A 26,919-nucleotide genomic window follows, 5' to 3' on the forward strand; every position below is an offset into this window, starting at 1 on the left:
TATAACAGTGTTCATGTAATACATATTTCCATATTCTTCAGGCCCTGACAGATTCCCTTTGATTTTTGACAGTCAGTATTCAACCCTCAGGAGCTTCCATATACCAAAGCCCCACTATTCTCTGAGGGCTGTAAGCAAATATTCGAGTTGAAGGGAATTTGTGACAGGTCAGAAATAAGACACTTGCCACTAGCCCACAGTTATTATAAGCTCTCCTTCCCTCCCACTGCATCTTATAAACTTGTTTTAGAGCATGTAGCCAATTTTGAGAAGACTTTAGGCTTATGAAAGGCAATAGATTTCTGCTTCAAGCATTATCTGGAGAAATTCAACCACGCAAACATTTAGAAATGTTTCTTGTTCAATTACCAATAAAAAAAAAAACAACTTAACCATAATCATTGTTAGACCTGGCTTATTGTCCTGCCTGCCTGTCTGTCTTTTTTTTTGTGTTACCTTTAAATGGGAAGGAGGTTGGGGGGAGGGTGGGAGAGGGAAATCACAATAGGATAATGTTGAATAATTATCATACATCCAAATGAAAAGATGATATTAAATTAGGAGAAGGAAGAATCTGAGACAGAACCCTAAGGAGTGAGAATACTAAATACAGAGGCCACTAAGAGTATCATGAAATCAGGAAACAGTTGGCAGAAGCGATTGTGGCTTGAATGTTTGAAAGTGCTTCTCAACAGCATGAACAGGAAGCAAACTCCTTTAAGGTCAAAGCAAAGTTGTCTAATGCTGAGAACACTGAGAACTTATTAGAACAATGCCTTCTGTGGTTGTCAGAATGCTTTTAACATGACCCAGTTTGTAGGGTTATTACTGTCTCCCTCTATGTCCCCCAACTAGTAAACAGCAGAATTTTGTTGTTGTTCAGGAAGGAAAAGAAAAATGACAATTTGGGCTCTACACAGGTGGTGTTTATAGGAAAACAGAGGACCCCAGGTGCCCTACCCAAATAGGCTTGGTGATTTTAAAATTCGAGCTTTTAGTTGCTGCAAAGATACTGAAAGGTCTTTTCTTCTAAGAGAAGACTTTGCTCACAAAAATGGTATTTTGGGTGAAAAACCCTGCTTTCTTGTTCTAGTCACTGGACTGTGGCCTAGAATTTTTCTTGTGATCACACTCCCCAGGAAGAATAAAACTAAAAGTTCTATTTTTCCATGTCATCTCAGGCATCTATAAATACCACTAATGCTGCAAAAAACTGTAAGAGTCCAAGCTTTCTTCCTGTATTTTTTCATCTCAATAAACTTAATAATTCTGCTTCCTACTTAACTAGTTCAGTAACAGTATTCAAGAGATTTAATACTGAGGAATTAGATCAAGGGATTTAGATATCTACTTTACTTATACCCATAAAAATGCCTGTAATTCACTGACTTTTATATTTTAAATGAAACAAGTGCCATGTAGGGTCAATTCCTCATTTGAGGAGATGAAATTGGAATTGGAATCTAATTGGCATCAAGAAAGAAACATAACAAAAAGCCCAAAAGATCGCCCCACTTGCTGGAAGAGAGACAAAAATAAATCTTTTGTGTTCCCAAATATTTTACTTTCAAGTTTTTCTCTTTTATTGATAATAAAAAAAAAATCATCTGGAAGCTGGTCTAGGCTTTGATGAGATCGGGTTCTTGCTCCAGGGAGTGGGGTTTGTGTGGGGGAAGGTCCTTCCCTGCTGAAAGCTTCTGTCATATTTGAGAGGATCCTTGTTGCCAGGTACCACCTGCTCCCAGCCCTGCTGCACCTGCTGCACACTTGAGGCCAGTGTGGAACAAACAGATAAAATGGAAAGGCAGCCATGAAGCTGGAAATCTGTTGGAAACTACATCTATTTTGTCAAACGCGTCAAGGCCAATTGCTATAGACTTACCCTGTTATCCATCGACTTCACAAGGCTTTACAGTATGTATTTTTTAGGGACTGATTACAGTTTAACAATTAAAAAAGGTACAGCAGACTTTGTGACACAAACTAAGAGTAGTCTTCCATTTCTTCTACAAGGACACTGGTGTTTTTAGAAAATGTGGAGGAGGCATTTTGAACCTGGCTTCCAAAGACCCACCAAGTAATGGTGGACAGATCTCAGAGAATTAAAAAAAATAAGAACACATAAAACTGTATTGCAATATCATCTTCTTAGTGATCAACAAACATTTATTCAACAGCTGCCCTGGGCCAATGTTATGCATTACGTTTTCATTTTCTGAAGCACAGTTCTGAGAGGGGATCCATAGGCTTCACCAGGATGGCCAGGGAGCCCACATACAAAAACGGGCAAGACAGAGTCTGTTCACATACTCTCACCTCTACAAGGACGATTTTTTTTTTTAAGCTGGTCTAAACTGGAACCACAACACACCTGGCTGAAAGCAGGCCAGGGAATATGGTGACACACCGGGCCATGGAGACAAAGGAGTGAAATGGAACCTCCGAGGGCAGGGAGGAGGCCCTGGGGAGGCTGCCCTCGGCCCGAGCAGTGGTGTGTCCCTGACCTTCCTAGGCACTGGTAATGAGGGCAAGGTGAGAGCTCGGTGCAAGGATCAAATAAGGCAAATTGTCCCGTCAGCAAAGGAAAAATTCTTTTAGGAACACCAAAAACACACAACTCTGGAGGAGGAAGAAAGCCCTTTCTCTCTTTATGAAAGAGATACTGTTCCAGCGTCATCTAAGATGACTTTGCGAGAGATGCCAGATAAAGGTTCTTTGTACCTTGGGAAACGCCGGCTTTGCCAAGGGGGCAGGACAGGCGGCCCAGCCTTCCCCTCTGCTACAGGAGGCACAGCCCACGGAAGGGATGGGGGGAGGGGGGTGAACGTGGGCCTGATTGTACCCCAGTGGGACCTCAGTCCAACCTGGTTCTCAGGCTCCCTCCTGCTGTACAAATGCCTTAAATGTGGACTGTCCCGGGCTCCTGGACTCCCCCGCTAACTGCAACCCAACATGTTGGCTCTTACAGCTGTAGTTTTATTAAAGACCAGCTAAATTCTATTTCTGAAGCTCTTGGGTTTCTATCATTCTTTTTTAGCAGCCTTATTCTGAATATCCACAACTGCTAAATTATCATTGTTGCATTTACTATGGAAATGCAGAAGAGACCTTCCTAAGGGCCTGCATCCCTATCTAAACCTGTTTAGAGTCACCGGGGTGTGGTCAAGACCCAAAGGTTCAAGGTTTGCTTAAAGTGCCAAGAATGCCGTTACCTATCATCGATGGAGTCCACCTTTTCCTGGATCTTGTCTGAGTTGATGTTGCCGTCACTGACCAGTCTCCGACCTGTCTCTACAACAGCGTTGATCTTTTCTTCATTGGCATCCATTGTGGTCATGAAATCTTCTTGCTTTTTAATGGCTGCTTCTGCACCCTCCAGGGTGGTGGGCATTTCCGTGTGGGCCAAAACATACTCCTTTAAAAACAAAAGCAGTAACAAGAAACTGTATTCAGTGTATTCTGTACAGTAACATGATTTCTACCCCCTGCCAAGACCTGGGATCCCCCCTCTCAGTACTTTTCAAGGAACCTTTCCCTTCTGTCTTATAATCAATACTGTATATTGGTTCCAAAGCAGAGGGGTGCTAAGGGCTGGGCCATGGGGGTTAAGTGGCTTGTTAGGAAGTGACGGAGGCCAGATTTGAAAACATCTGTCTCCCTAGGCCTGGCGTCCTCTCCACGGAGCCACGCGCTGCCCTCCGGTACCACAGGGTGCGTGCTGATGCTGATTACAAAGGCCATGGAGCTTCATCCCTTTGGGTCAGAGATGGCAGCAGGGATATGCCCTCTCCCCAAGACCACAGAAACAGTCTAGGCTCTAGATCAGTGGTCACTCAATGAGAGGACACCTTTCACAGCTCCAAAATCGGAGAGGGGCTGGATTCAAGGCCTGCCTCGAAGCCGTGCGTCCTTGGGCAAGTCACCATTGTGCCATAAAGTGCTGGACTCCTGCCTCCAATACTTCCCAGCTGTAAGAACTCAGGGAAGTCTCTTAAAAGGCTCCAGACTTCAGTTGTTGCAATTGTGAGATGAGGGTGTGGGACGAGATGACCTCTGAGGTCCCTTCCAGCTCTAACTCTACAGGCCATTCCACTTTGGCAGAGTTCTAATTTTGAAGGAATTTTTCTACCAAGAGAAGCACCTTCCTTTGCCTGATTTGCGGCCACATTATCTCCTAAGGGAAAACAATGATTTCCCTCCCATTTTTAACTACACTTAGCAAACTTTCCCCCTCCAAAGATCTCGTTTACTAAAGATGCTGCATCTGAACAGTTCTGGGAACTTCCATCCTCCACCAAGAGAGGGAGGAGCCAGACAACCTATAAACATTTTACTCTATCAGGTTCTCCCTTTTTGCTAGTGGGTGGGCCAGAAAATAGACTTAGGAATTCTTGAAATCGTTGGCATTTTGTAAAAGCAGGACAAAATCCCAGGCACCATGACAGGAGCTTAGGAGTAGAGCAGGAAGGGACCTAGTAATAATGATAATAATAATGATGATGATAGTAATGATAATAATAATACTGGCTAATAGTTAAACAGTGGTTCCAGGTGTGCAAAGTGCTAATTTATTTATGTTTCATTTGAACATCACAAAGACCCTTTGAAGCGGACGCTGTTATCATCCCCGCTTTATAGATGAGGAGACTGAGGCTTGAGAAGTTATAGCACCTTGCTCAAGATTAAGAGGAATCTGGGAGGACAAAGAAGCGTATAACACAATCCCTCTTTCTATCATGCCACCTTTCTAGATATCCTAGACTGTTGAACTTCTTAGTGCAACGAGAGGGAGTTTTGAGCCCAAGTGCCATGCAAAAGCTTGAGAGGTGGTCCCCAATGGTAGGAGAGGTTTGCCATTGGATTTACCTGATTATTAAGAAACGCTTCTGCTTGCTTTGTATCTCTAAGGAACAGCTGGTAAGCATGGGACTGAGAGAGGAGGTTTTGCCTGTTCTCCCACATTTTATGGAGCTCGTTCCATCCGGTGTCCAAAGCCTGCAGACGCTGCCGAAGGAACATGTACTGAGCATCCGTCTGTCCCTGGGTCACCATCTCGCCCATGTCCCTCATCTTCTGGTAGTCTTCCTCATAGTTGTCAATCTCGTTCTTGATGTTCTCGTGCTGCGTGAGGAGCTTCTCAGCTTCCGCAAGTGTGTTTGGCATGTCTTCTGAGGCGATCGCCGTCTGGGTCCTGGACAGCCACGACTGGAAGTCATCCAGGTCCCGAAGGAACTGCTGCAGCTTGCTGGCTTCTCCCAAGGAGGCCTCGCGATTCTTCAGGGTGGTCTTCATTTCCTCCCACACATCGCTGATCTCAGCCAGTCGTGACAAGATGGCCTGGGCCTGGTCTGGGTGCTCAGACTCTAGTTTCTCTGCCTCCTTCTGCAGGTCACTCAGCTTGGCCTCGATGGCGACTAAGTCTCGCTCCATGCCGGTCAGCTTTCTCTGGAGGGCCATGACTCCTGCCAGGTCATTGCCGAGGTCCTGGGTGGATTCAATAACTTTGGTCTTTTCCCTTATCCATGATTTGGTTTCATTGCACTCAAGATGGTAGTTCTGGATACTTAGGGCTGAGAGAAGGGCATCTTTCTTCCTGTCTACTAGTTCTCTGAACTGGCTCCACCTATAAGTGAAAGAGAATTCAAATGATACTAAATGCTGATATTTGGATACTAAAACCATAGGCTAGCGTTAAAGCTGGGGATCCCCACCCCCACTTCCCCAATGGAGAAACATGTGCTGGACGAAACTACTGGACCACAAGCCTTTTTCCCCTCCATAAAACAATGAGGTCATTTAGTATGTGAATGCTTGATACGGTAACAGAATGGAGATGAACGTCACATAAACTGGCTCGACTATAAAAGAAAAGCACCTGTGGAGTTAATGCCTTGGCACACCTGTCTTTGAATATAGCCTGTGGCATTCCTTGTTCATGACACATTACATTCTTGTTAGGACAGCTATCCAACCCAAAGGTTGACATTGGCCCTCAGAACTGGGTCTCATATATTTTGCTCAAATGGGATTACTCAGTAGGAAAGTAGAGCATGGATAAAGGTCTGGCTTTATAAGAAATATTATGGATCCAACGTTTAAAAGACACCAGTACCTTGTCTGAGATAATATTTGAGGGAGAAAGGTAGAATTCTTAACTATCTCCCTCCCACAGTTGTAGTACTTAAAATGGAATACTAGTGAGAGAGAGAGACAGAGAAACTGGAAGGGAAACCTGAAATATGATGTAATTTGCCCTATTCCTCACAATTCTAACCCAAATGGTTCTTCCTAGGGCTTCAAGAAGGGTTGGGTTGATAGAGCTAACATGCCTATCAATGATGCATTTGACAGCCAGGAGGAAGATGCACGTTTGCACCCATCTTTCCTCAGTGTGCTCAGGCCACCCTGGTCTCATACCAACCTTGTGTTGAGTTTGTCCTGCTGGGCCTTAATTTCCTTCTCACTTGGATGGCCACTGTGCATTAGCTGTCTTGCGATCTGGTTCACCACTGCAACCCGTGATGCCTGGTTGTTCATTTCAGGTTCTAGACTCTCGAATCTGAAAAAAGAGATGTTTTTTTTTTTAGTGGCATTCATGTCCTTCGGTTCCTGAGAAGTGAGCTGGTAACCCTGGCAGGCAGCACATCCCTCAACTTGCTCTCACCTGTGCTGAATCACCTCCAGGTCTTCCAGCTTCTCTGGAATCTGCATGTTGTTGAGCCACTGTTCCTTTTCGTAGATCCACAGCTCACAGGCGTCAGCCTCACTGGACATCTTGTAGAGCGCGAGGGTGTCCTGGAGGGCCTGCTTCCTGAGCCGCGTGAGCTCTGCCACTTCTTTGTACCTCTCTTCGATGCCGGACAGCCGGCCTTGCACATCAGGGGACTCTGCGTGCTCCTGGGGCAGGGCATTGGCTTGCTCATGCAGCGTGTCGATGGTTGGCCTGTAGTTGGCGATCTCTTCTGCGACGTCCTTATGCTTCTTGACCAAGGACTGGGTCGAGTACTCATCGTGGCCCACATCGCTGCTGGAGACAATCTTGAGGATGTCCAACATCCAGGCATCGATGTCGTCGGCGTCTGCTTGGAACTGATGGAGAAGGGAGGCTTCCTCCAGGCGCTTCTTCCGAATGGCTGAGAGTTGTTCCAGGTTGGCCCACTGTTCCCTGATGTAGATGATTCTTTCCCGGATCTTCTCAGAACCAAAGTGCTCTTCGGTGATCATGTCTTCCCCTTCCTTGATGGCCTGCTCAAAGTGGCCACTGCGCCCGCTCATCTCGTCCTCGAATGCCTTGTGCTTGCTGAGCAGGCGGACAACACTGGTCAGATCTTTCCCGTAGTCATCTGAGGACAGGATCTTCTCTTTCTCCCTTATCCAGCCTTCCTCTTCCGCCATTTCCCAGAAGAACTTCCAAAGGCGGCGAGATTCCTCTAGGCGAGCGCGCCGTTCAGCCGCCAACTGGCAAAGCTCTTGGTAACAGAACTCCATGTGGGCTACCCGGTCCCGGATGACTTGTGGGTCGCATGGTTTGTAACCTGTGTGAGACAGGGAAGAAAAGGGAAGGTGTTCAGAACACGCAGCTGAGTTTTCTCCCTCTCTTAGGAGCAAGACAACACCATCACGTTCTGAGCCCGTGACCTGCTGGCTGGACTTCGTAGCACGGCCTCCTGGCTGGAGGGAAGGCATTCCCTCTGGGTTAGACAAAACTATTCCAACTCCAAATCACTCAAGAACGAAAAGGGCACACGGGCAAATCTTGCTTTAGGAGATGCCATACAACAAATCTTCTCAGTGAATACTGGACCCAGGATATGATAACAGATGGGAAGGATACACAGTTTTCTTAGCAGCTCTGCAAGGTTATGGGGACCTGGCCAAACCCAGTGTGGCTACAGCAACGCTTTGATGCTGCATGTGAAAGTGGATTCAACACCAACTTGGTTTTGGATATTTGGCAGGAGAAGGGCGCTCCCATTTCCCATTCCATCACATGAATTAAAGACAGACGTTAAACATTTCAAACTATTCTCTCCAGACTGCATCTTGCTCCCTTACCCCCATTCACAGCACTGGCTAAGTGAAAGAAGAACATTATGCAGGCCCAGCTTCTTGCACCACCCATATAGTGTAATAGTGTCAAAAGCCAGAGAGCCCCGCTTCCCTCCCATCTTGCAGATCAATGGGAAGTTTCTCTTTCCCCATTTTTGGTGGGCGGGAGGTGTCAGCATCTTCACACATCCAAAGATCCTCCCTTACCTTCACCATCAGTAGCAAACTTCTGGGCAGAGGCATTCACACTCCTCACCCTTTCTGCCTGGATACCAATGTCAGCTTCCACCAGAGCATGTTTTTGCAACAAGTCTTCCACGCCTAACAAATGTTTGCCATAGTCTTGAGATAAGAGAAGTACCTAGGCAAGAAAGACAGTGAAAAGATATGAAGTCACATGTTGGTTTGTTTAAAAAAGCAACAACAACACATGCCAACTCAATTAGGTAAAGCAAGAGAAGGATGCAAAGCATGTGAAAGCACCAGTCTCAGCATTGCCTACTCAACTTGTGGATGAGCTAAGAGTAAGAGCAAAGCTGCCCTTTTCTACCCAACCCACTCATTTCTCAATTCTTTGCAGCCTGGCTTCCAACCCCATCACTCAACTGAAACTCTTCCCTCTGAGACTACTGACAATCTTCCCACTGCAGAATATGATGGCCCTTTCTCCTTCACGTTCCAGCATTTGACATCTCAAACCAACCATGCCCAAAATAAAAGTTAATTAGCCTTTCTGCAAACCAACCTGTACCCCAAACTTCCCTATTTTTGCCAAGAGAATCATCCTTCTGGATGCACCTGGATTCGCGGCCTTAGACATCCTTGATTTTTCCCTACCTCTTGCTGTCTCCTCCTGCCTCCATGCAATCAGTTTGTGGCTTCTACCTCTATAATTATGTCTCTCATTTGAGATAAATATAATAACCTAATTGGTCTCCTTACTTCCTTTGTAATCCACCCTTCAAAAAGTTGCACATAAAACGGCACATACCCAAAGAGGCCATTTTCATATACAAAAACTTTTAGGGGTTCCCTAAGGCCTCTACAATAAAATCAAATTCATCATTTGGGGAAAAGTTAATTTAGGCCTTCCACAATCTAGCACCAACTAACTTTTACAGATATATCTATTATTACTTTAACTTCTGCAAATTACCTTGTATTATGTTTATGTGAGTTCATGTTACATTTGTCAAACAAAAGGCAAATTCTTTAAGGCATGAATTCTTTTACTTTTTTTGTCTTTATATCCCAATGCTGAGCACAGTGCCTTGCCCAAAGAGGGCCCTTCAACAATCAGTATTTGTGGAATTGAATTTTCCACCCCTATGCCCCTGGAGGGTGAGAGAAATCAGAATGAAACAATATATTGTACCATGATCAAAAAAGTCTGTTTTGGATATCATACCCAAAAGGTGTTTGCCAACTTTTAAAATTCATGGGCGAGTTCAGATGGCTCTTTTATACTTATTCTCTGGTTCTTCAACAGGACAGTGCCAGAAACAGTACCTTACATATTCTTTATTTTTGTCATCGGTGAGTTTATAAGTATGGGTACTCTCTTTACCATAACATACTAACCCATACATGCTTTAGCAGACAGATATCTATGGCAAAAATGCATCAGTTGACAGCCTTTTATAGTGATAAACTTCTCTAAATTTAGCTATGATGGTCCTTAGACCACAAATATGGTTCCATATGTGGAAGGCATTTGCCTTTTGGTAGGACTTTGTCAGAGTATGTGCTCCATTGGCAAAACCTCTGAAATACCGGGGGCGACTTTGTAATAGAGGCCTTTGTTGTAACAGCTGTGCAACAAACATTTGTTAAACTCAAGTGAAACGGAATCAATCAAATTCAAACTAAATTTTAACCAAAACCCTGAAATCTTAATTCGGCTAAACCTTACACCCAATGTTCACATTTCTACCTTTTCGGAGTATCCTATTAGGTTAAGTTGTAACTTACTTGAGAATATTTAAACTCTATAACAAAGGGAAATTAGGTAACACTTTATCCCACTAGGGATAGGTTTTCTCATGGTTTCTAAAGTCTATTAAGCGAGACATTGGCAAAAAGGACAAGATGAGCCTGATCTATGACCAATATTTTTTAAATATTCCCTCATTTATTTAAGGTTCACTTTCTTCTAAAGACATAAACTGCACAAACCACATAATGGGTACAGTTTGGGTACTGTTTGGAGAGAAAGGTAAGAGTTGTATAAATCATTGTTTCTTCCAAGGAAACATAAGATCAAAGATCTGCAATAATCTACATTTAGATTGCCTGTTTTATTGAAGACAGATCTATTAAACAGAAAGCTAAACTTGGAAGGCTTTCTGAAACATCTCTCTTTTGATTACTTGTGTGGAACATCACAGTATGGTCAAAACTCTAGTGCTACATACCAACATCTACTCTGCATACTCAAATCTTTTCATTCCCCATTTATTCAGTTCTCAGAGGAGATCACTTGAAAACTACACCTCCCCTCCCCGTTCCCTATTGCTTCCTCTCATTCCCACTGACGTGACTACACAAAGGAGGGGTTTAAGGGTGAGGATAGAGGTTAACATGTGCAGACGAGGCTCCGGGTTTCCCTGCAGCAAAATCTAGTCGTCCTCTGTAGACCATCTATAACGCCAAGCAAGTTTTACCTTCATTTCATCCATCCAATCCATAATGTACAGCATTTCCTGGAATATCTTCTGCAGGCCCAAGTTCATCTCCAGACGCTGCCTGCGTGCCCTGAGCAGCTCCAGGAGGTACTCCCACAAGCGGATGACGTTGTCCTTCCTCGCCGTGATCCGCTTGATGTCATGGTAGTTCTCAGCTTCTAGCTCTTTGGCCACAGCCACGACGGCCTGGACACGTTCCTCATAGGCAGCAATGTCTGTCTCAATGGCCTCGTGTTTCTTGGTGGCAGCTTCCACAGCTGGAAGGTCAAACCCAAAGTTGTCCTACAAGAGAGCATGAGAGATCGTTTGGGAAAAGAACCTCATTTCCTAAGGTTCCTCCCCACACGACTGCGGCCTTGTCCTCAAATTCATGTGTCCTGTCTCCCAATTTACCTCTTCTCCACTGTGGCTTCATACTGTGAAGGGACACATCATGCGTGGCACTAATATGTCAGGGTTTTGGAAGCATTCATCTACAGGTCTACGGTCAGTAATGATTTATGCTGGGCAAGCCTAAAAGTCAGGTAAGTTTTTTTGACCAGGTTTAAATATTCCATAAAGCCTTCCCTAACCCTGGTTATCTGTTGTCTCTAAATTCAAATGGGTCTATATGTTTTATTTTATTTTATTTTTACGTTTTTAGGGGTACCCAGTGAATAAAAACTCCTCATAGGAAGATTATATTTTTCTGTTTATATCTCCAGCACCTATGCTACTGCTATGTGTAATAAAGAGTTGTTGAATTGATTGAATTTGCTTCACTACCAGCAATTGCTCTGGGCAAAGGTGAGCTGGTTTAAGAATTTGTGGGAAGGGGAGATTTTTTATTTGTACTGACTTCACAAAAGTAGAGTTGTAGACACATACCTACTAACTAAACAAAGAATATCTGTGTGACTTCCAAACAAATGAGAATTGGAATTAAATGAGAAAAAAAATGAAGTATGATGAACATCCTCCTAAAAGATGATCTCATGAGGTTATTAGTCTGTCTCTTAGTTTCTATGAAAATACCGCCTATGTTGATGAACTGACTCTTTATCAGATAAGATAAAATGAGGTACTATTTGTAAAGTACACAGTGCTTGGTACATAGTAGGAGCTTAATAAATGCTTGTTCCCTCTCTCCTCCTTTTGGTCCTCTCCTTCCTTCCCCTTATTCCCTATATTAAAGTAAAAACTGCTGTAGGAAGCATTTAGTGTTTATTTCCTCATGGCCATCGAAGGGAATAATTTGAGTTTCACAAAATACTTGAATCCCAACCTGAGACACCAGACGCTGATTCTCACTCAGCCATGTCTCCCTCATAGCTGCCTTGCGATCAAATCTGCGAGCAAGTTGTTCCAGTTTCTCTTGTCTTATGAGCTCATTCCGCAGTGCCAGTTCTCTTTCATGTTCAGCTTTTTCCAGTCGTTCCCAGGCCTAAGGATATGAAGAGGGGAAACAAAAAACACTTTCCTGAAATGGTCTAATGAATCAAACCTCCTTGGCTCACAGTCAACAAAGATTAGAGATCAGCAAATGTAAAACTAGATATGACCTTTGAGATCATCTAGTCCAACCCTCTTATTTCAAGGATGAAACTGAGATTTTTATGTTTCCAGTAAAAGCCAAGAATTGGGAACAATCTCTCCTCCCTACCACTCCCCCTACCCCAAAATTTAACAACAAAAAGTCAACAGTAGCAAATAACATTCAAATTTATTTTGGTATTTGCAAATCCCTCCCCTCCCTCCAAAGTTTCACTGACATGAACAAAATTGTATTGGAAGCTAAATGCTTATGTGGTAATTAGAATAAAACATGTACTTTCAAAATATTAGAACTAAAATGAGACTTTTAAAAACTTTTATTCAAGAGAAATAAAAACACCCCACAGGGAAGCTCTATTTGTATAAAAAGCACAAGCTATATATATATATATATTAACTTTGCCCTCCAAAAACAAAAATAAAAACTCCCCAAAATACAGAGCTGCTGATTTTCTACCAGTAAGAAAAGGTAGTATGGTATGATGATTAAAGAGCTATGCTCAAGAGTTAGGACAATGTATATTCAAACTCCAAACTTGACAGATTCAGGCTGTGTGTCTTTTTTACTTGTCAATGCTCTAGGTAACTCACTAAGACTAAAATAAAAAAAAGGTGTTCCTGTCTGTACTAGTAAAGGATGTTTCCTCACAGGGTGTTTCTTGTACTAATAAAATCAGAGGTTTGAAAAAATAAATTTAAAAGATACTTTTTATAATTAGGTTTTTATTTCATAATAATTTGCTCCATTAAAAATGTACCTATAAAATATGCCTCTGGATAAAAATCATAAAATTCCACTTAAAAATAATGCTCATCTCTAACCATCTATAGATATTCCTAGATACTTCAAATTCCAACAGGGGATACTGGTCCATGTGAAATAATCTAACTATAGACACAACTAGCACAGTGGGTACAGAAGTGAAAGAAGGTGTGTCATTAATTCACTGTTTGCTCTGACAGAGGGCAGGTGAGATTTTGAGAAGCAGCTGCTTGGGAAATTCCATAGAAATGAATAAGCAATGAAAAGTTTGTTTCCCCAATCCTTAGAGACAACAGAGTCACCTGCCCATGATTCATCACAATGCACAAATGAATGACTTGATCCAAGTGCCCAGGAAATATCAATTAGGCAGTTTAAAGAAAAGGCAGTGTGGTAAAGAGAAACAAACTTTTGTGAAATGGTCAACTTTGGGAATTACCTTCAAGTAAAGATTATACTATATATTGACCTGCCCAGGTCGAATATATACCAATGTTGATTGGTACTTTGGCTTGGAATAGATGAGGAAAAGAGATGGGTATAACTTTACCTTGTTAATATCTGAGATGAGCTTCCCCTCCCGAGGCATGTATACTTTTTGATTATTGGCCCTCATTTTACTCTGGATGGTAAAAAGCAGCACTTCCAGGTTTCCTTTTTCTGTGAACCTAACAGGCACAAAAGAGATATTTATCATACTTCTTTCATATCAGTCATCATGGAAACAATATTTCAAAAAGTCATTAGAGGAGAGAAAGAGTGAAAGAAGGAAAGTTCAGACAGAGAGAACATATACAGAGGGTCAACAGCTGGGTTTTATATGCACATAGCAGGCATCTTAAAAAAACTGATGGATCGGCTCTCTGAAAAATAGCCAAAAAAAAAGAAGAATCCACTCGTGTGTCTGTTTGCAATATTTTCTTACTAATCTCAACCAAGATTTAAAGACAATTCTTGGAAAATAGGCTTCTCTTCATAGAGAACATGGCCAAATGCTTTCAACAACGACGGATTTCAAATAACTAGCTAATCCATATTCAGGGGCTTTCACAACTAGAAATAAGTTGTGACCTAGATAGGAAATTCAGAATTAATTGGATGCTGTTGTTGGCTTTGTGTGTAAGAGAAAGGCGGAAAATAGAAAGGGAGGAGAAGGAGAAAGAAGGGAAAAGGAGAGGGCACCAAGTGGTTTGGGGAATGTGGCAATCTGGAGATGTTACCAGCCAAGCATATCATTACACCATAGGGTTCCCATGTACCAATGGCATACTTCAATGAGAAAAGATGGTGAAATTAAAACTTGACTCAGACTATGACTTTTTGAAGGACAGCCATGAGTATTAATTCTCTAAACCTCTGAGAAGCAGATATGTAAAAATATATATTTATTTCTATATCCTTCTTTATATTTATACCAAAATAAGACTTTGTGGCCCAAGTTTCTCCAAATCCTCACAGGAGGCTACCTCAGAAGATAAGCTAGCAAAAAATCCCCCAAACAAGGTTATGAGGCACAGCTGATGCTCTTCTGCCCCCCTAACCAATCAGGATTCAAACCCCGGAGGACTAGAGAAGGCCAGGGAGGCGAGGCTGGGGAGTGACCGTTCCTATATGGAGGGCTGTTAGGGATGGTTTCTTCTATCACCGAGGAAGCTGTTGGGCGCTAACCATAAATGCTCTGATCTTCCTGAGATCCCCATAACTTAGGAACACTCTCACAATAACTTTCTGCGATACACAAGCATGTGCGAAGGAATGAGATCGGTGGTGAAAGACAGCTCAACTGGAAAGTAGGCCCCAGGCGCCGGGAAAATGGAGAAGGACCTGTTGCAAAGCCTTCTCCCTCCCACATGCATTTCGACAGCCCCAACCTCGGACAGTTCCTCTTTAGGGCTTACTTGGGGGGTTTCTCCACGGTGCGGTAAGTGTTGAATGCCTGTAGCTGCTGCTGGACTCCGACGAGGGAGTTGGCAAATTTTCGATTGTTCAAGATAATGATGGTTTGTTCAATCCATTCTAAGAGGTCCGAGGCTAGTGATTCATATTTCTCAATCATTTTCTCTGTCTCAATGGCATTGTCAAGCACCTGCCAAACACAAGAGGGAAATTTGAGAATTGCGCTCAGAACATGAACCGTAGAGTCATACACATATCCCGGGCGACAAGCACTTTCCCTTCCAGGAGTTATGAGGTGACAAGACACCAATGATCATATCTGAGAATGGACTGAACTTATTCTTTTTCATCTGGAATAACAGGCCAGCACCATAAGATGCCAGCGGTAATTTTAAGTTTCTAATCCCAAAGGCCTGGGCTAGACCCCAAAGAAGGGCAGTTATCTTGTTCTGTGCTCTTCTGTGGTTTCTTGTGTATTTTCCAAGCTTTAAGAAGTTTATAAGCATGAACAGTTAAGGTCTGCGAAGTGCTTTGTTATTTGATCCTAACAACAGCCAGTGAGGACCAAATAACATAGACCTCCAGCAAGAGAGGTGCAGTTGTTATCCCCATTTTACAGATGGGGAGGCAAGCAGAGGTGAAATAGCTTGCCCAGAGTCACCCAAGGGTTTGAGGCAGGAATCAAACTTGGAGTCTTCCTGACTCCAAGTCCTGTGCTTGTCAGGACGATGTCATTTGATCCTTGAAAGAGAGGATAAATGATGGTTGCTTTTTAAAACACAATTGAAATCAGAAAAGAATACTTTTTGAGCAGAGAAATAAAGTCAGAAAAAGAATAGTATTCTTTTAAGTCGGTTGGCTATAACCTATTGCTAACAAAAAAGCCCCTGGATCATATTGACCTCTTTTAGGTGTGGGGCTCCTATGAGCCGAATTATTATTATTATTTTAAAAACCCATACCTTCCATCTTGGAATCAATACTGTGTATTGGCTCCAAGGAAGAAAAAGTGGTAAGGGCTAGGCAATGGGGGTTAAGTGACTTACCCAGGGTCACATAGCTAGGAGGTGTCTGAGGCCAGATTTGAACCTAGGACCTCCCATCTCTAGGCCTGGCTCTTAATCCACTGAGCCACCCAGCTGCCCCCATGAGCCTGAATTATGACAAAATCAGTTCCTTGGGGCACAGCTCCTTGTTTAGGGTCCACATCACCAAAGACCCACAGTGTCCACATTTCTTTTTACCCTTTTTACCCTTATGAAAGACAACTTTCATAAAACTTTATTGGCACAACAACTGGCTGGAAAGAGTTCAGGAATGCACTGAGAAATGGACATAATTTCACTGTAACTCGCAAAAATCATAGTGAACCAACCTTCCCAATGCGTTTTCCTTCAACAGCTAAGGCCTTCATCTTTGAAAAGTAGTGGTAGTATGTCACCACATAGGTGATGATGGATTTCTCGTCAGGATGGTCCACACTGATATCTGTGACCGAGAGAAGATGAATTTTAGTATGTTTCTTACACTTCTAGTCAGTCAAATAGTGAGAATAACTTGAACACAATCTTAATTCCTGAGTTTATTCAACAATCCAAGTTGATTCAAAAGTGTCATTCCATTAATTAAGAGTAATGAAGGTACGATAATATTATTTCTTCAGTTATTCATACAAGCCTTAAGGGTCCACAATACACTGCATCATTGAGAATGCATACGCACATGAATGCCCCCCCTCCCTTACTGGGGCCTATAATCTAGTCAGATAATCAAAATGTAATTAAAAAAAAAAACAACTAGCAAAGACGTAAAGAAAATGTAGATGCTAAATGTGAAATTACACAATATAGAAAAAGGCAAACCTAATAAGTGATGGTGGAATTTATATTAAAGGAAGACTTTTTGTGAATTGTAGTTAATATTGGAGGTGAGGCAAGTAGCATCATATGCAAGGTTTTGCTGTCCTTACCCACAACCTCTCCAAAATAAGGGGGATTTTACAAACATAAAAATTCTATGGTAAAATTGAAAGTCATTAGACTTAAAGGTTAAGAAACAACCTAGAAAACAAAAATAAATGCCTACTAAAGCAGAATGTGAGAGGGAAAGAAATCCAGTGAAGACTCCATCCATACCCTCATGATGCCCAAAGGCCAACAGGAGGGGCAGCAGGGCTACGTGGGTGTTCTAGTACAATTAGAGAAAGGGAAGAAAAATTCTTGAGAATAGAGGAAAAAGAAGAAATAAGTTGTGGGAAAGAGTGGGATAGATAGTTTTGTTAGAAACTGATGGTATTTTGTCCACACACCTTTATATCCAAATATCCAGAGCTTAGCAATGTGCCTGGTTATAGCAGGCACTTAATAAATGGTTACTGTGCTGAATTAGTCATTTTCTTTCTTACAACAACCCTTAGATGCAGTCAGAAAAAAATTAAAGGAAACTAAGTCACCCAGAGATTAAGTGATTTGCTTATGGTCACCCAGATGGCTGACAACAGAAGTGGGGACTAGCCCTAAAACTTAATGGCTCCCACCCAGGTGCATTTCTCTAATAGATCATGCTACCACTAATTAGTCTTGCAAATGGAAGAAAAGATAATTTTGAGAGGGCCAGAAAAATGCCTACTTTTAAATTTGAATTAGGCTAAATTTGAGAAATATTTATGTCATGTCTACTTGTATAAGGCACTCTATTAGATGCTGGGGATACAAGGTAAAAAAACCCAACAAACCTATTATTGGCTATACTCAATTTCAAGATACGTGAAGGAGAGGCTTCATAACTGATAATATGCTTCTGGTGTCTTCAAAAACAATTCATCTGCAAAGTCTGCTTTACTGGAGGTAAGGCAAGGGATTAGATCTCTGATTTCATTAGTAAAGAAAACTTCCTCTATTCAGGCAAGTTGACACCTTTGCAAAGTATAGTTTTTTCTAGAGATCCTTGAGTACTGATATTTTAAGTGACTTCCCCAAGGTCACCAGCAGCAAGACCATCTGAGCTCTGAGGCCAGCTCTCTGTTATGTCAAACTGCTCTCCATTAGAGCCAACAATGTCAAATTATCAGAGGAATAGCTCTAGAACTGCTGCTATAAGCTGGCCTCTCATTTCATGTACAAACTTGGATGACTTTGACAATGTCACCATTTCATCAAGATAATGTGTACCGTACAGAAATATAGAATGCTAGAGTTGAAAATGAAATTAAATAAAGATCTAGCCCAGGGGTGGCAAACTCAAACAGAGACCATGAATCTATACCTAAGGATAAATACAGGCACTGTTTTAACTATTTTAAAATGTGTTATTAATCTGTTTTTATGGAATATTTTTATTTAAAATGTAAAATAGTACCCAATTACAATTGTAGCTCATTTAGGCTACACTTGGAGAGTACAACAGGCCCCATAGTCTCATTTTATAGATGGGGAAACAAAGGCCTGGAGTATGGTTAGGAACCTGGAAGAAACAAAACTAAAATCTAGGTCTTCAGACATTCGGCCCAGTATTTTGTCTGATATTATGTTGCTTCCATTCTTCATCCAAGTAATTATAGCAAAGATTAGTTATTTTAAAGCAAACAAATGATAAAACGCTTTGCCATTATGAAGAAAAAATTTAATAACAAAATGCAAATAGTTAATAAAAAAACAGCCCCCTGTGCCAAAGGGAGCTAAAGAAGTTTACTACAACCCATGGAATTTTAGTTTGTATTTGTGTTGGAAGATCATGTAATGGGTTGGTTCAGAGATAATTTTATCTCAGTTTCCTGTAGTGAATATATCAGGGAATTTGATGTAGTGGAAAATAGCAAGAAGCTTGCTTGGCAGTCTCATGACCTCTACCTGCCCTCCAGGCAGCTAAACTTCCTGTTTTAAGAACTTCAGACTTTTTCTTTTTCTTCTCCCTCTCCCTTCTCCCGCCCAGAATCCTCCTTATATCTCCAGCTGTAATGTAGCACACTTAGGAAGTTCTAATACCACAAACAAATCATCTATTCTAATGTGGTTTTTAATTTGGTAAAAAAAAGTTCTTATTACAGGCTGTACTAAAATGAAGCCTGATGTTAGCAGGAAATGCAGCACAGGGGACACACTACAGGGGTCAGCTCAGATCTCTGTTCACTGGCACGAATTTGCAAAATAAACATTCTCCTGCTTTAAGGGCCATAAAGCAAAGATCTGTCTCTAAGGTCAGTTCAAAGTACTGCTACTCAGAAAACATGTTCCCCCCCTCCATCAGTCAGGGGTTACATCAGACAGGAGATATTATATATTATCATGAGAAATTGTAACAGCAAAGAATACTGGGTCTAATATAGGAGTCCTAACGATAAAAGACAGGCAGTAGAAGTAAAAACAAGCTGTCGTTGCAGGAAGGGGACACTGAAATTCTAAATGTACTCATTTTTCTGTAGGATTCAATGCAACAGACATTTATTAAGTAACTACTCTGTGTGCAAAGGGCTAAGCCAGATACTGGGGAAACAAAGCCAAACAACAGAACAGTCCCTGATCTAAAGGGATTCATGGAACATAGAACATGGACACCAGGAAAGAAATACGGAATAGATATAAAGATGGAGAGGGCTGATGAGTGGAGGAAGGGGGGGAATGAAGAAAGGTCTCCGGGTGGAGGTGGCAGCTGACCTGGGCTCGGTATTTTACTAAGTGGAGAGAAAGGAATGCGTTTTAGATTGGAGCTTTGGAACAGGAAGACCCACCAGCCATTCCTGTTTTACCGAGGCAGGTACAGAGTCCCAGAGATGGTGAGTGACCAGCGTCCAAGGTCACAGAGAGGAGTGTCAGAGCCAGGACTTGACTCCCAAACCAGATTTGAATCCATTACACCACATTTCCTAACATTTGCTTCTTTCTGCGCTGGGCACAGTAAGCTAACATTAAAGCAATGGTGTTTCTAGGAGCAAAGACGGCCTCTGGCTCCTTAGTGCATTTACTGGGAGGTGGGAAGAACAAACATCCAAAAGTTTTAGACAGCAACTCAGGTCTAGGGTAGCAGCAATTCACTGACAAATTGTTACTTCCCACCCTTATGATTTCAACTTGACCCATGACAATAATTTCCTGCTTTAGTCTCCTTGTCTCTAGTCTATCTCATTGTTTCCACCCTCTTAATTTATAAATAAAACTGCTCAATAAGTCTTCCTAAATCACTACTCATTCCATTAGCCTACTTACTCATAAATCTTTAATAACTCTAACATCTGTGAAATAAAGGCCAAAGTTCTAAAGCTGACTTTCGAGGCCTTCCCACAATCTGGTACCACTCTGTTTTTTCCAACATTCTTTTGTATTCTTTCTTATGCTCCAACTAAAGTGAACTTTTCTTAAAATACAATTTACACTTCCCTCTATGTGATCCATTGCATAAATTATTCTAAATGGATGGAAACTACTAAATTCCTGCCTGAATTTTCACCAGTGGTAATCCTACCCACTTTTCAAAGCCCAGTTCAAAAGCTATCTTTTCCAGGGAAGTCTCCTGAGTGACTCCCATTTGGAAGGAGTACATCCCTCCTTTACATTCCAATGGCATTTTATTTCTTCTCTTCATCATTTCACTATTTTGTATGAGAGTGCTTTGTGCATATATGTCTTTGCTCCCTTACTAGACCAATACATGGTTGCCTGAAGGCAGGGCCTGTCATTTTTCATCTGTGTGACGCCTAGGACTAGCAGTACCTTGCACAGCAGGTAGATACCAATATTTGATGAATGGCAGAACCCTTACCCTCTGGATCCAGAAGCTTGGTGAGACCCAAATGCTGTTCTGCCAGGTTAAAAGCATTCTGAAGATTGTAGTGTGCATTGGATTTCTTCAGTTTGTCAAAATCTATCAGGTCAGGTCTATGTAGACAAAGAAAAAACCCCGGGGGAAAAAAGGCATTTAATCTACAGCCTGAAAACAGTCTGGTCAAAAGTATAAAGCACAGAGAAATAAAAGGTGAAATAAAGAGTCCCTCTCCCATGTTGTTGCTCTACAATTTTCCAAGCCATCTTGAAACAAAGGGAAATACTAAAAAGCTAGGAACTCACCAACAATAGTGGTCTATGGTCTTGAACACAAAATTTCCAAATGTATTCATGCAAAAACTAACCCTTGGTTTTCTCTAAGCTGAAAGGATGGAACTGGGGACTATAACCCCAACATGGGATGTGAGAATTTCTGAGACAGCCGAACTTGAAATCCAGTGGGGATAAAAGTAAAAAACAATACCATTCTGCCACAAAGGAATGATTAGCACTACACTTAAGACCATCAATGTGCTTTCTAAGGACTCACCGGTGTTTGTGTATAAGTGCATTGAAAGCCATGCCATCCCTCCAGCTAGTGGTAAAGTTGTGAATGTTGACATTGGGATACCTGCAGAAGCCAATACAAAAGAAAAGAAAGAGAATATGTTGAGCAAAAGGGGGTTCACTCATGATTATTTTAAATGCAATAAAAAATAAGTCTACAAATGGCAAAAAGAAATTTCAACTGATTCACTGAAATTGCAATTCAAAGGAGGCAGAGAGCTCTCTATGTTACATGGCTTAGCCAATTTGTAATTCAGTCTATGTGTTAAAAGTTATGTCCAATTTCTTTTTTTTTTTTAATTGTTTTAATCCAATCTTCTTTCCTTTATATCATACCTTCCTGAAACACCGAAATCCACGATGCTTAGATTTAGGATTTTTTACTGAGAAAGAAATAAAGGAATGAAGGAGAGGGGAATTCCAAATTGGCATATATAAAAAGGGAAAAAAAATAAAAGAATGCAATCCACATCCAATTAGTTGCAAAGTCCTGTGAATATTAGCCCCACACCCACAATAAACTCTCACATCATACTCTTCTCCACTACTAATCTAACTACCAAAATTCACTGAGGTTAGCAGTTGTTTTTTTCTTGTCAGACTTATCATAATAGTCTCCAAACTGTTCATTAATATATATCTATTCTCTCTCCAAATTATCCTTCACACCCTGACCCAAATCATCTCAATCATCTCTAATCTCCTCACTCCTCAGTTCAATAACATTTCAGAGGTCTCATTTTGCCCAAAGAAAGAAGATAGGTCTGGATTAGTGGGAATAATGAATCTACCTGAATTGATCAGATTATTTCCATTTACATTGCCCTGTTCATTAAGCTGGAACCAATAACAAGTGTGTGAATTCAAATATATACTTTATGAAATTCATTATTCCAACTAATTGGGTCCTTGTAACATTTGAGCCTTCTAGAGTCTGGCTCCAATTCACTTTCAAAGTCTTATCTCTTATCACTCACCTGTTTCTGGATGTTTTAGCCAAAAAGGTCTCCTTGTGACCCAACCATTTTCATCCTTCCCTCTTCAATCCATTAGATGTAAGCTCCTTGAGGACAAGTCTTTTGACTCTTTTTCAAACTCCTTTTTACTGGAGGCTGTTTTTTTATATTGCATTCCTCCCAATTAGATCAGAAAATCCTTGAGAACAGTCTCCCAAATCTATCTTTGTGACTCCAAGCACTTTCACACAGTGCCTTCCATGAAAGAGATACTTAATAAATATTTGTTTAATTAAGTATATCTCAGAGTCTGTAGATTTATTGGTCTCCATTGTTTGAATAGTGAAGTCACTGAGACCCAAATATACACATTTCCTTTTACTACAAAGTAGCCAAGTTTCCCTTTTCACTGTCAGCATTGTTAGTACATTTGTTTTTTTCATAGGTAGGGTTAAAGCCTGATTTTCTAATGGTTAAACAAACCTCTGTAGAGAGCTTATCATAATGCAATCCTTTCATACATTGGAAATTTATCCATAATCTAGCCAAGAGTCTATTAAATACTAATTATTTATAATGACTATAATTCCATATTTATGTTTGATTATAGGTTTGGCACCCTTATTGTATTATAAACTCCTTAAGGGCCTAGAGCACCTAGAATAGTACTCAAAAGTGCACAGGAGTACTCAAAAAACACTTGTGGACTAATTGGCTAAATTAAAGTCATGCCTATATATTTACAACCCATTATTATTGGTCCTAAAAACATTCAGGAAAAAATAAACCCCATGAAAAAGTTTATCATCCACAACAGCCTGCCAATTTCAATGAACAGAGACAAAATGTTTAGTTTTCTGAACTAAAATTTAAGTATGTTGTTTCTTTGATAGGAGCCGAGGAGTTCAAATTCCTTCCCTTAATGAAAGCTGACTGAAACATCAGCTGGGACAAGCTAACAAGATGGCTTCTTCTTTCTCCACGCTCCTCTTCCTGGGGGAGGTCAGTTGAGAAGACACACATTGGTATGTTACAAGCAATCGGAGAGAAGTTCCAGCCCTGGAAAGAGCCTTTTCCCCAGAATCTCGCCAGTCACACTCACCCAGCTGTTTTCATCTGGCACCACAACAGCAATGCATCTTTGGCAGATTTTTTCTCTTTGTTGTCTTCCGTTTCCACACTGATATCTTGAATCTAAGATTCACAGAGAATATGAGTGGGATTAATGGGTCATTGAGGAAATCTATGAATCAATAAGAACAAATGTGTTTCTTGGCAAGGTATACAACAAAGGAAGGTAAGATAGATGGGAGGTCTAAACCGAAGGACATAACAGCTTTCTTTAGTTAGGAAAAACAGGCCAGAATTTTAGTTAATGATCAGTGGGTAAATTTGAAGGGAGGATCCTATTTTCGCCCCAAGATAGCACGTACATTCTTATTATTTTGCATTAGACAGTCACAGGGAGCACTATGAAAACTGATGAATCACTATGCAAAGAAGGAAACAAATCATCCCCCTCTCCTCACACCACATTTTATAGCCTTGAGAAATAGCAAGCTCAGCTCTTTAGACTAAAACAACCCTTTTCGTGTAAGATACCAAGTTGGTGGGATACCACAGACATGATCTAACAAACACATTCTCTTGCTCTGGGCTCCACCTTCCCCCACCAGTTGCCTGTTGACTCAACCTTTACAAAAATCTTAACTGGAATGTCACCTCCTAATTTCTTCCAGTGCATCAATGACTCGTTCTTCTAGAAGCTCCCCAGTTTGCAGGTCTCATTTCATGTGGATTATCATTAGTCTACAATGCACGAGGGCCAGTGCCCATTGGGCATCACCCTGGCCAGCAGCTCCTCCAGAGGTCCAGCCTCGTGCCTGCTCCTGCACGAGCTATGCACGTAGCTAATGAAGACTCAGAAAATAAAGTTCTCTTCCTCAGGCCCAAAGTCCTGGAGACATTCCCATGGGCTTTGCTGCAGCACCTTCAGGACCACAGGGTCTTCTGGATGTCTGCAGCTGAAATCACTTATGTGTTGTCTTCCTCATTTGATTTTGGAGCTTCTTGAGAGCAGAGGCTGTCTTGCGCTTTTTTTTTTTCCAGTGTCACATAGCTAAGAAAGTGTCTGAAGCAGGATTAGAGTTCAGGTCTTCCTGATTTCAAGTCAGCCACTTTAACCACTGCCTCCAGATGTACCATAAATATTTGTAAAATTAGGTTGTTGGAGAAGATAAGATCACTTCCATCCATAAAATTTTATGATAACCAGCGGTTCTCAACCTCTCAATTGGTAGCAATGAGAATACATAATGCATATCAGGTATTTACATTCCGAATCATAACTGTAGCAAAATTATAGTTTTGAAGTAGCCACCAAAATAATGTTTTGGTTTGGGGTCAGCGCAACATGAGGAACTGTATTGTGGGGTCACGGCATTAGAAAGGTTGAGAACCACTGTTCTAAACAGTAGCCCTGGTTTCTGTCATTTCCCATTTTTCATACATTTTCAATCACAGTAAAGCCATCAGCAATTCCTGAAGATCCTTTATATGAAAAACTGGGAGTGGAGAATAAAATACCATAATTGCCCAAATATAGGTTCCAAAATCCAAAATGACATATTTGGTAAGCAAAAACATATAAGTCTATTAAAAAACACTAGCCATGAGCTACACTCACAAGATTTCTTGGGGTAAATATAGCCTACTTCCAAATCAATGAGGTCACTGGAGTTTAATTTTAAACTTGTAAATGAGAAAAAATCTAGCTAAAACAAAAGATCATTTCCTTCCTCCATTGCCCTTTCTGATGAGATGAGTTAACGAATGTCATTTTAATGTGTTATGAAGATGCCAGTCTAAGCTTGCAAAATAACTCATCTGTGCCTAGCAATCCTATATGATGTTCTCTTGTGTAAATCCACTCCCATTAAAATAATTAAATACAACCCACAAATTTTAACCAAACTAAATTATGTTTGCTAGGAAAATCATCCCACTTCAATATGGATCTTCTACAAGGTCCTTAGGCTATCTCTGCTGTGACCGTCTAAATTTCAAATTGCTTTCCAGGCTGAAACCAAAAAAAAAAAATAAACAAATAATTGTCTTTGGGCAGCTAGGTGGCTCAATGAATAAGAGAGTAGGTTCAACTAGAGCCTTGGACATAAAAACATAAGCTAAAAATCAAGGAGACGCAATGGGAAATTCAGGAGAGACATTTCAGAGATCCACATCAGGGGGAGAGGGCACACATGAAAAAAAGGAATAGAGAAAAAAGGGAGGGCTATGCAGCTTGAAATCTCTAGGCACTTTAATAAAGAGATCATTAACAATATCAAGGATGAATAAAAGCCTTTTGCCATCCTCAATAACCTTTATTGTTAGGAAGGAAATAAACATTTATCAAGCACCTACTATGTGTCAGGCACTGCACTAAGCATGTCACATATATTCTCTCCATTTGGTCCTCATCAGCTCAGTAGTGAAGGACTATTATCCTTATTTATGAGGGGAGGAAATGAGGACAGAAATTGCCTGGTGAGTGCTCCTATGAAGAATGAACAAACCCCACCACCAAAGAATTCCTACAGGACACGGGTAAACTAGGTGGCATAATTATCGGGTAATGAAGCAGCCTTTCCTGGGTGGCTTGCAAAATTAGTCTCATTGCTCACAACAGTCAAAACAGCTAATTAAGTCACTTCTTCACTGCAAGTTTAGGTCACTGAGAAGGTTCACACGAAGGATGGACCTTATAAGCAACACTATGTAGATCCTAGTCTCTCCCTCCTTCCCATGGGCAGCCATGCTGTAAAAGGTCTGGATGGGTATCTGAATATGTTTATTTTTGCATCTCTTTCTTCTCCCGCGCGGACCAAAGAGAAGCAGCATTATGCTTCTTTTACCTAAGGGGCATAAGGGTGGCTGGTGTCTCCTTGACGGTTTCCCTTTCTTTTTACCAGTCTCCAAAGAGACCCCAGTTGGGGAATTTCCTATTTAGTCTAGGAAGTAAAACAAGAAGATAACTAGCAAGAGAGCCATTGTCTCTGACACAATAGAATGGAGGCTGGCAATGCATTAAGCAATTTGAGGCTACTAGAGAAGATCCAGTCACGTGGAGCACCAACAACCCAGTTACTTTTCTCAATGAAATGAGAGATTGGGGTAAATGTGGCAGATAGATAACTTCTGTCAAGAGAAACTATAATTACAGTGTTTCATGTCCAGAACTGCCAATGGCCCAAGGCATCCTCTGCCAATGACTAAGGGAATGTGCGGCACATATAATGAGTATAATGAGCTCAAGAGTTAGAATCTGAAAACTTTTTAAAAAGCTCTCTTGTTCTCAGGTTTCTGGTGTGTTAAAAACACACTCACGAAGAAGGAGGAGGAGGAGGGGGTGGGGGTGGGGTGGGGAGAGAACTAGATGACCTCTAATGTCCCTTTCAGCTTTACAGTGCTAAGAATGACTCTGAGCAGCTTACATGCCGTGGGCTCGTGCCAAATCAGTGCAATCTCTACCATGCACAGGCAGTGACCCTTAAGGCCTCGTCTTTTATCACCCAGTATAGCCCTAACCTAGAGGAAGATGAAGAAGGACTCTCTCTCTCTCTCTCAAAAATAAATAAAATGTGTGGCTACAACTCTGCTGGGTTTTTGCACAATCTTATCTGCAGAGCATGACCTTATGAGCCTCGTTACCAGCC

General features: G+C 41.4%; 1 protein-coding gene across 5 annotated transcripts in view; it reads right to left on the reverse strand.

The window, feature by feature from the left end:
- SPTBN1 (spectrin beta, non-erythrocytic 1) overlaps positions 1-26,919 on the reverse strand; it is a 255,169-nt gene that overhangs the window by 45,503 nt on the left and 182,747 nt on the right. For all 5 annotated transcript variants that reach the window (XM_056814010.1, XM_056814011.1, XM_056814014.1 and 2 more), the window contains 13 exons: positions 23,307-23,398; positions 21,232-21,312; positions 20,680-20,795; positions 16,301-16,413; positions 14,928-15,115; positions 13,580-13,697; positions 11,998-12,156; positions 10,713-11,015; positions 8,257-8,410; positions 6,665-7,535; positions 6,422-6,559; positions 4,867-5,623; positions 3,213-3,415 (listed from right to left, as the gene is read on the reverse strand). In XM_056814010.1, coding sequence (XP_056669988.1) covers positions 3,213-3,415; positions 4,867-5,623; positions 6,422-6,559; positions 6,665-7,535; positions 8,257-8,410; positions 10,713-11,015; positions 11,998-12,156; positions 13,580-13,697; positions 14,928-15,115; positions 16,301-16,413; positions 20,680-20,795; positions 21,232-21,312; positions 23,307-23,398 — 3,293 coding nt within the window. The remainder of the gene's footprint in view (positions 1-3,212; positions 3,416-4,866; positions 5,624-6,421; positions 6,560-6,664; positions 7,536-8,256; positions 8,411-10,712; positions 11,016-11,997; positions 12,157-13,579; positions 13,698-14,927; positions 15,116-16,300; positions 16,414-20,679; positions 20,796-21,231; positions 21,313-23,306; positions 23,399-26,919) is intronic.

The sequence above is a fragment of the Monodelphis domestica genome, chromosome 1 (assembly GCF_027887165.1).
Source record: "Monodelphis domestica isolate mMonDom1 chromosome 1, mMonDom1.pri, whole genome shotgun sequence".
In the NCBI taxonomy this organism is placed as follows: Eukaryota; Metazoa; Chordata; class Mammalia; order Didelphimorphia; family Didelphidae; genus Monodelphis; species Monodelphis domestica.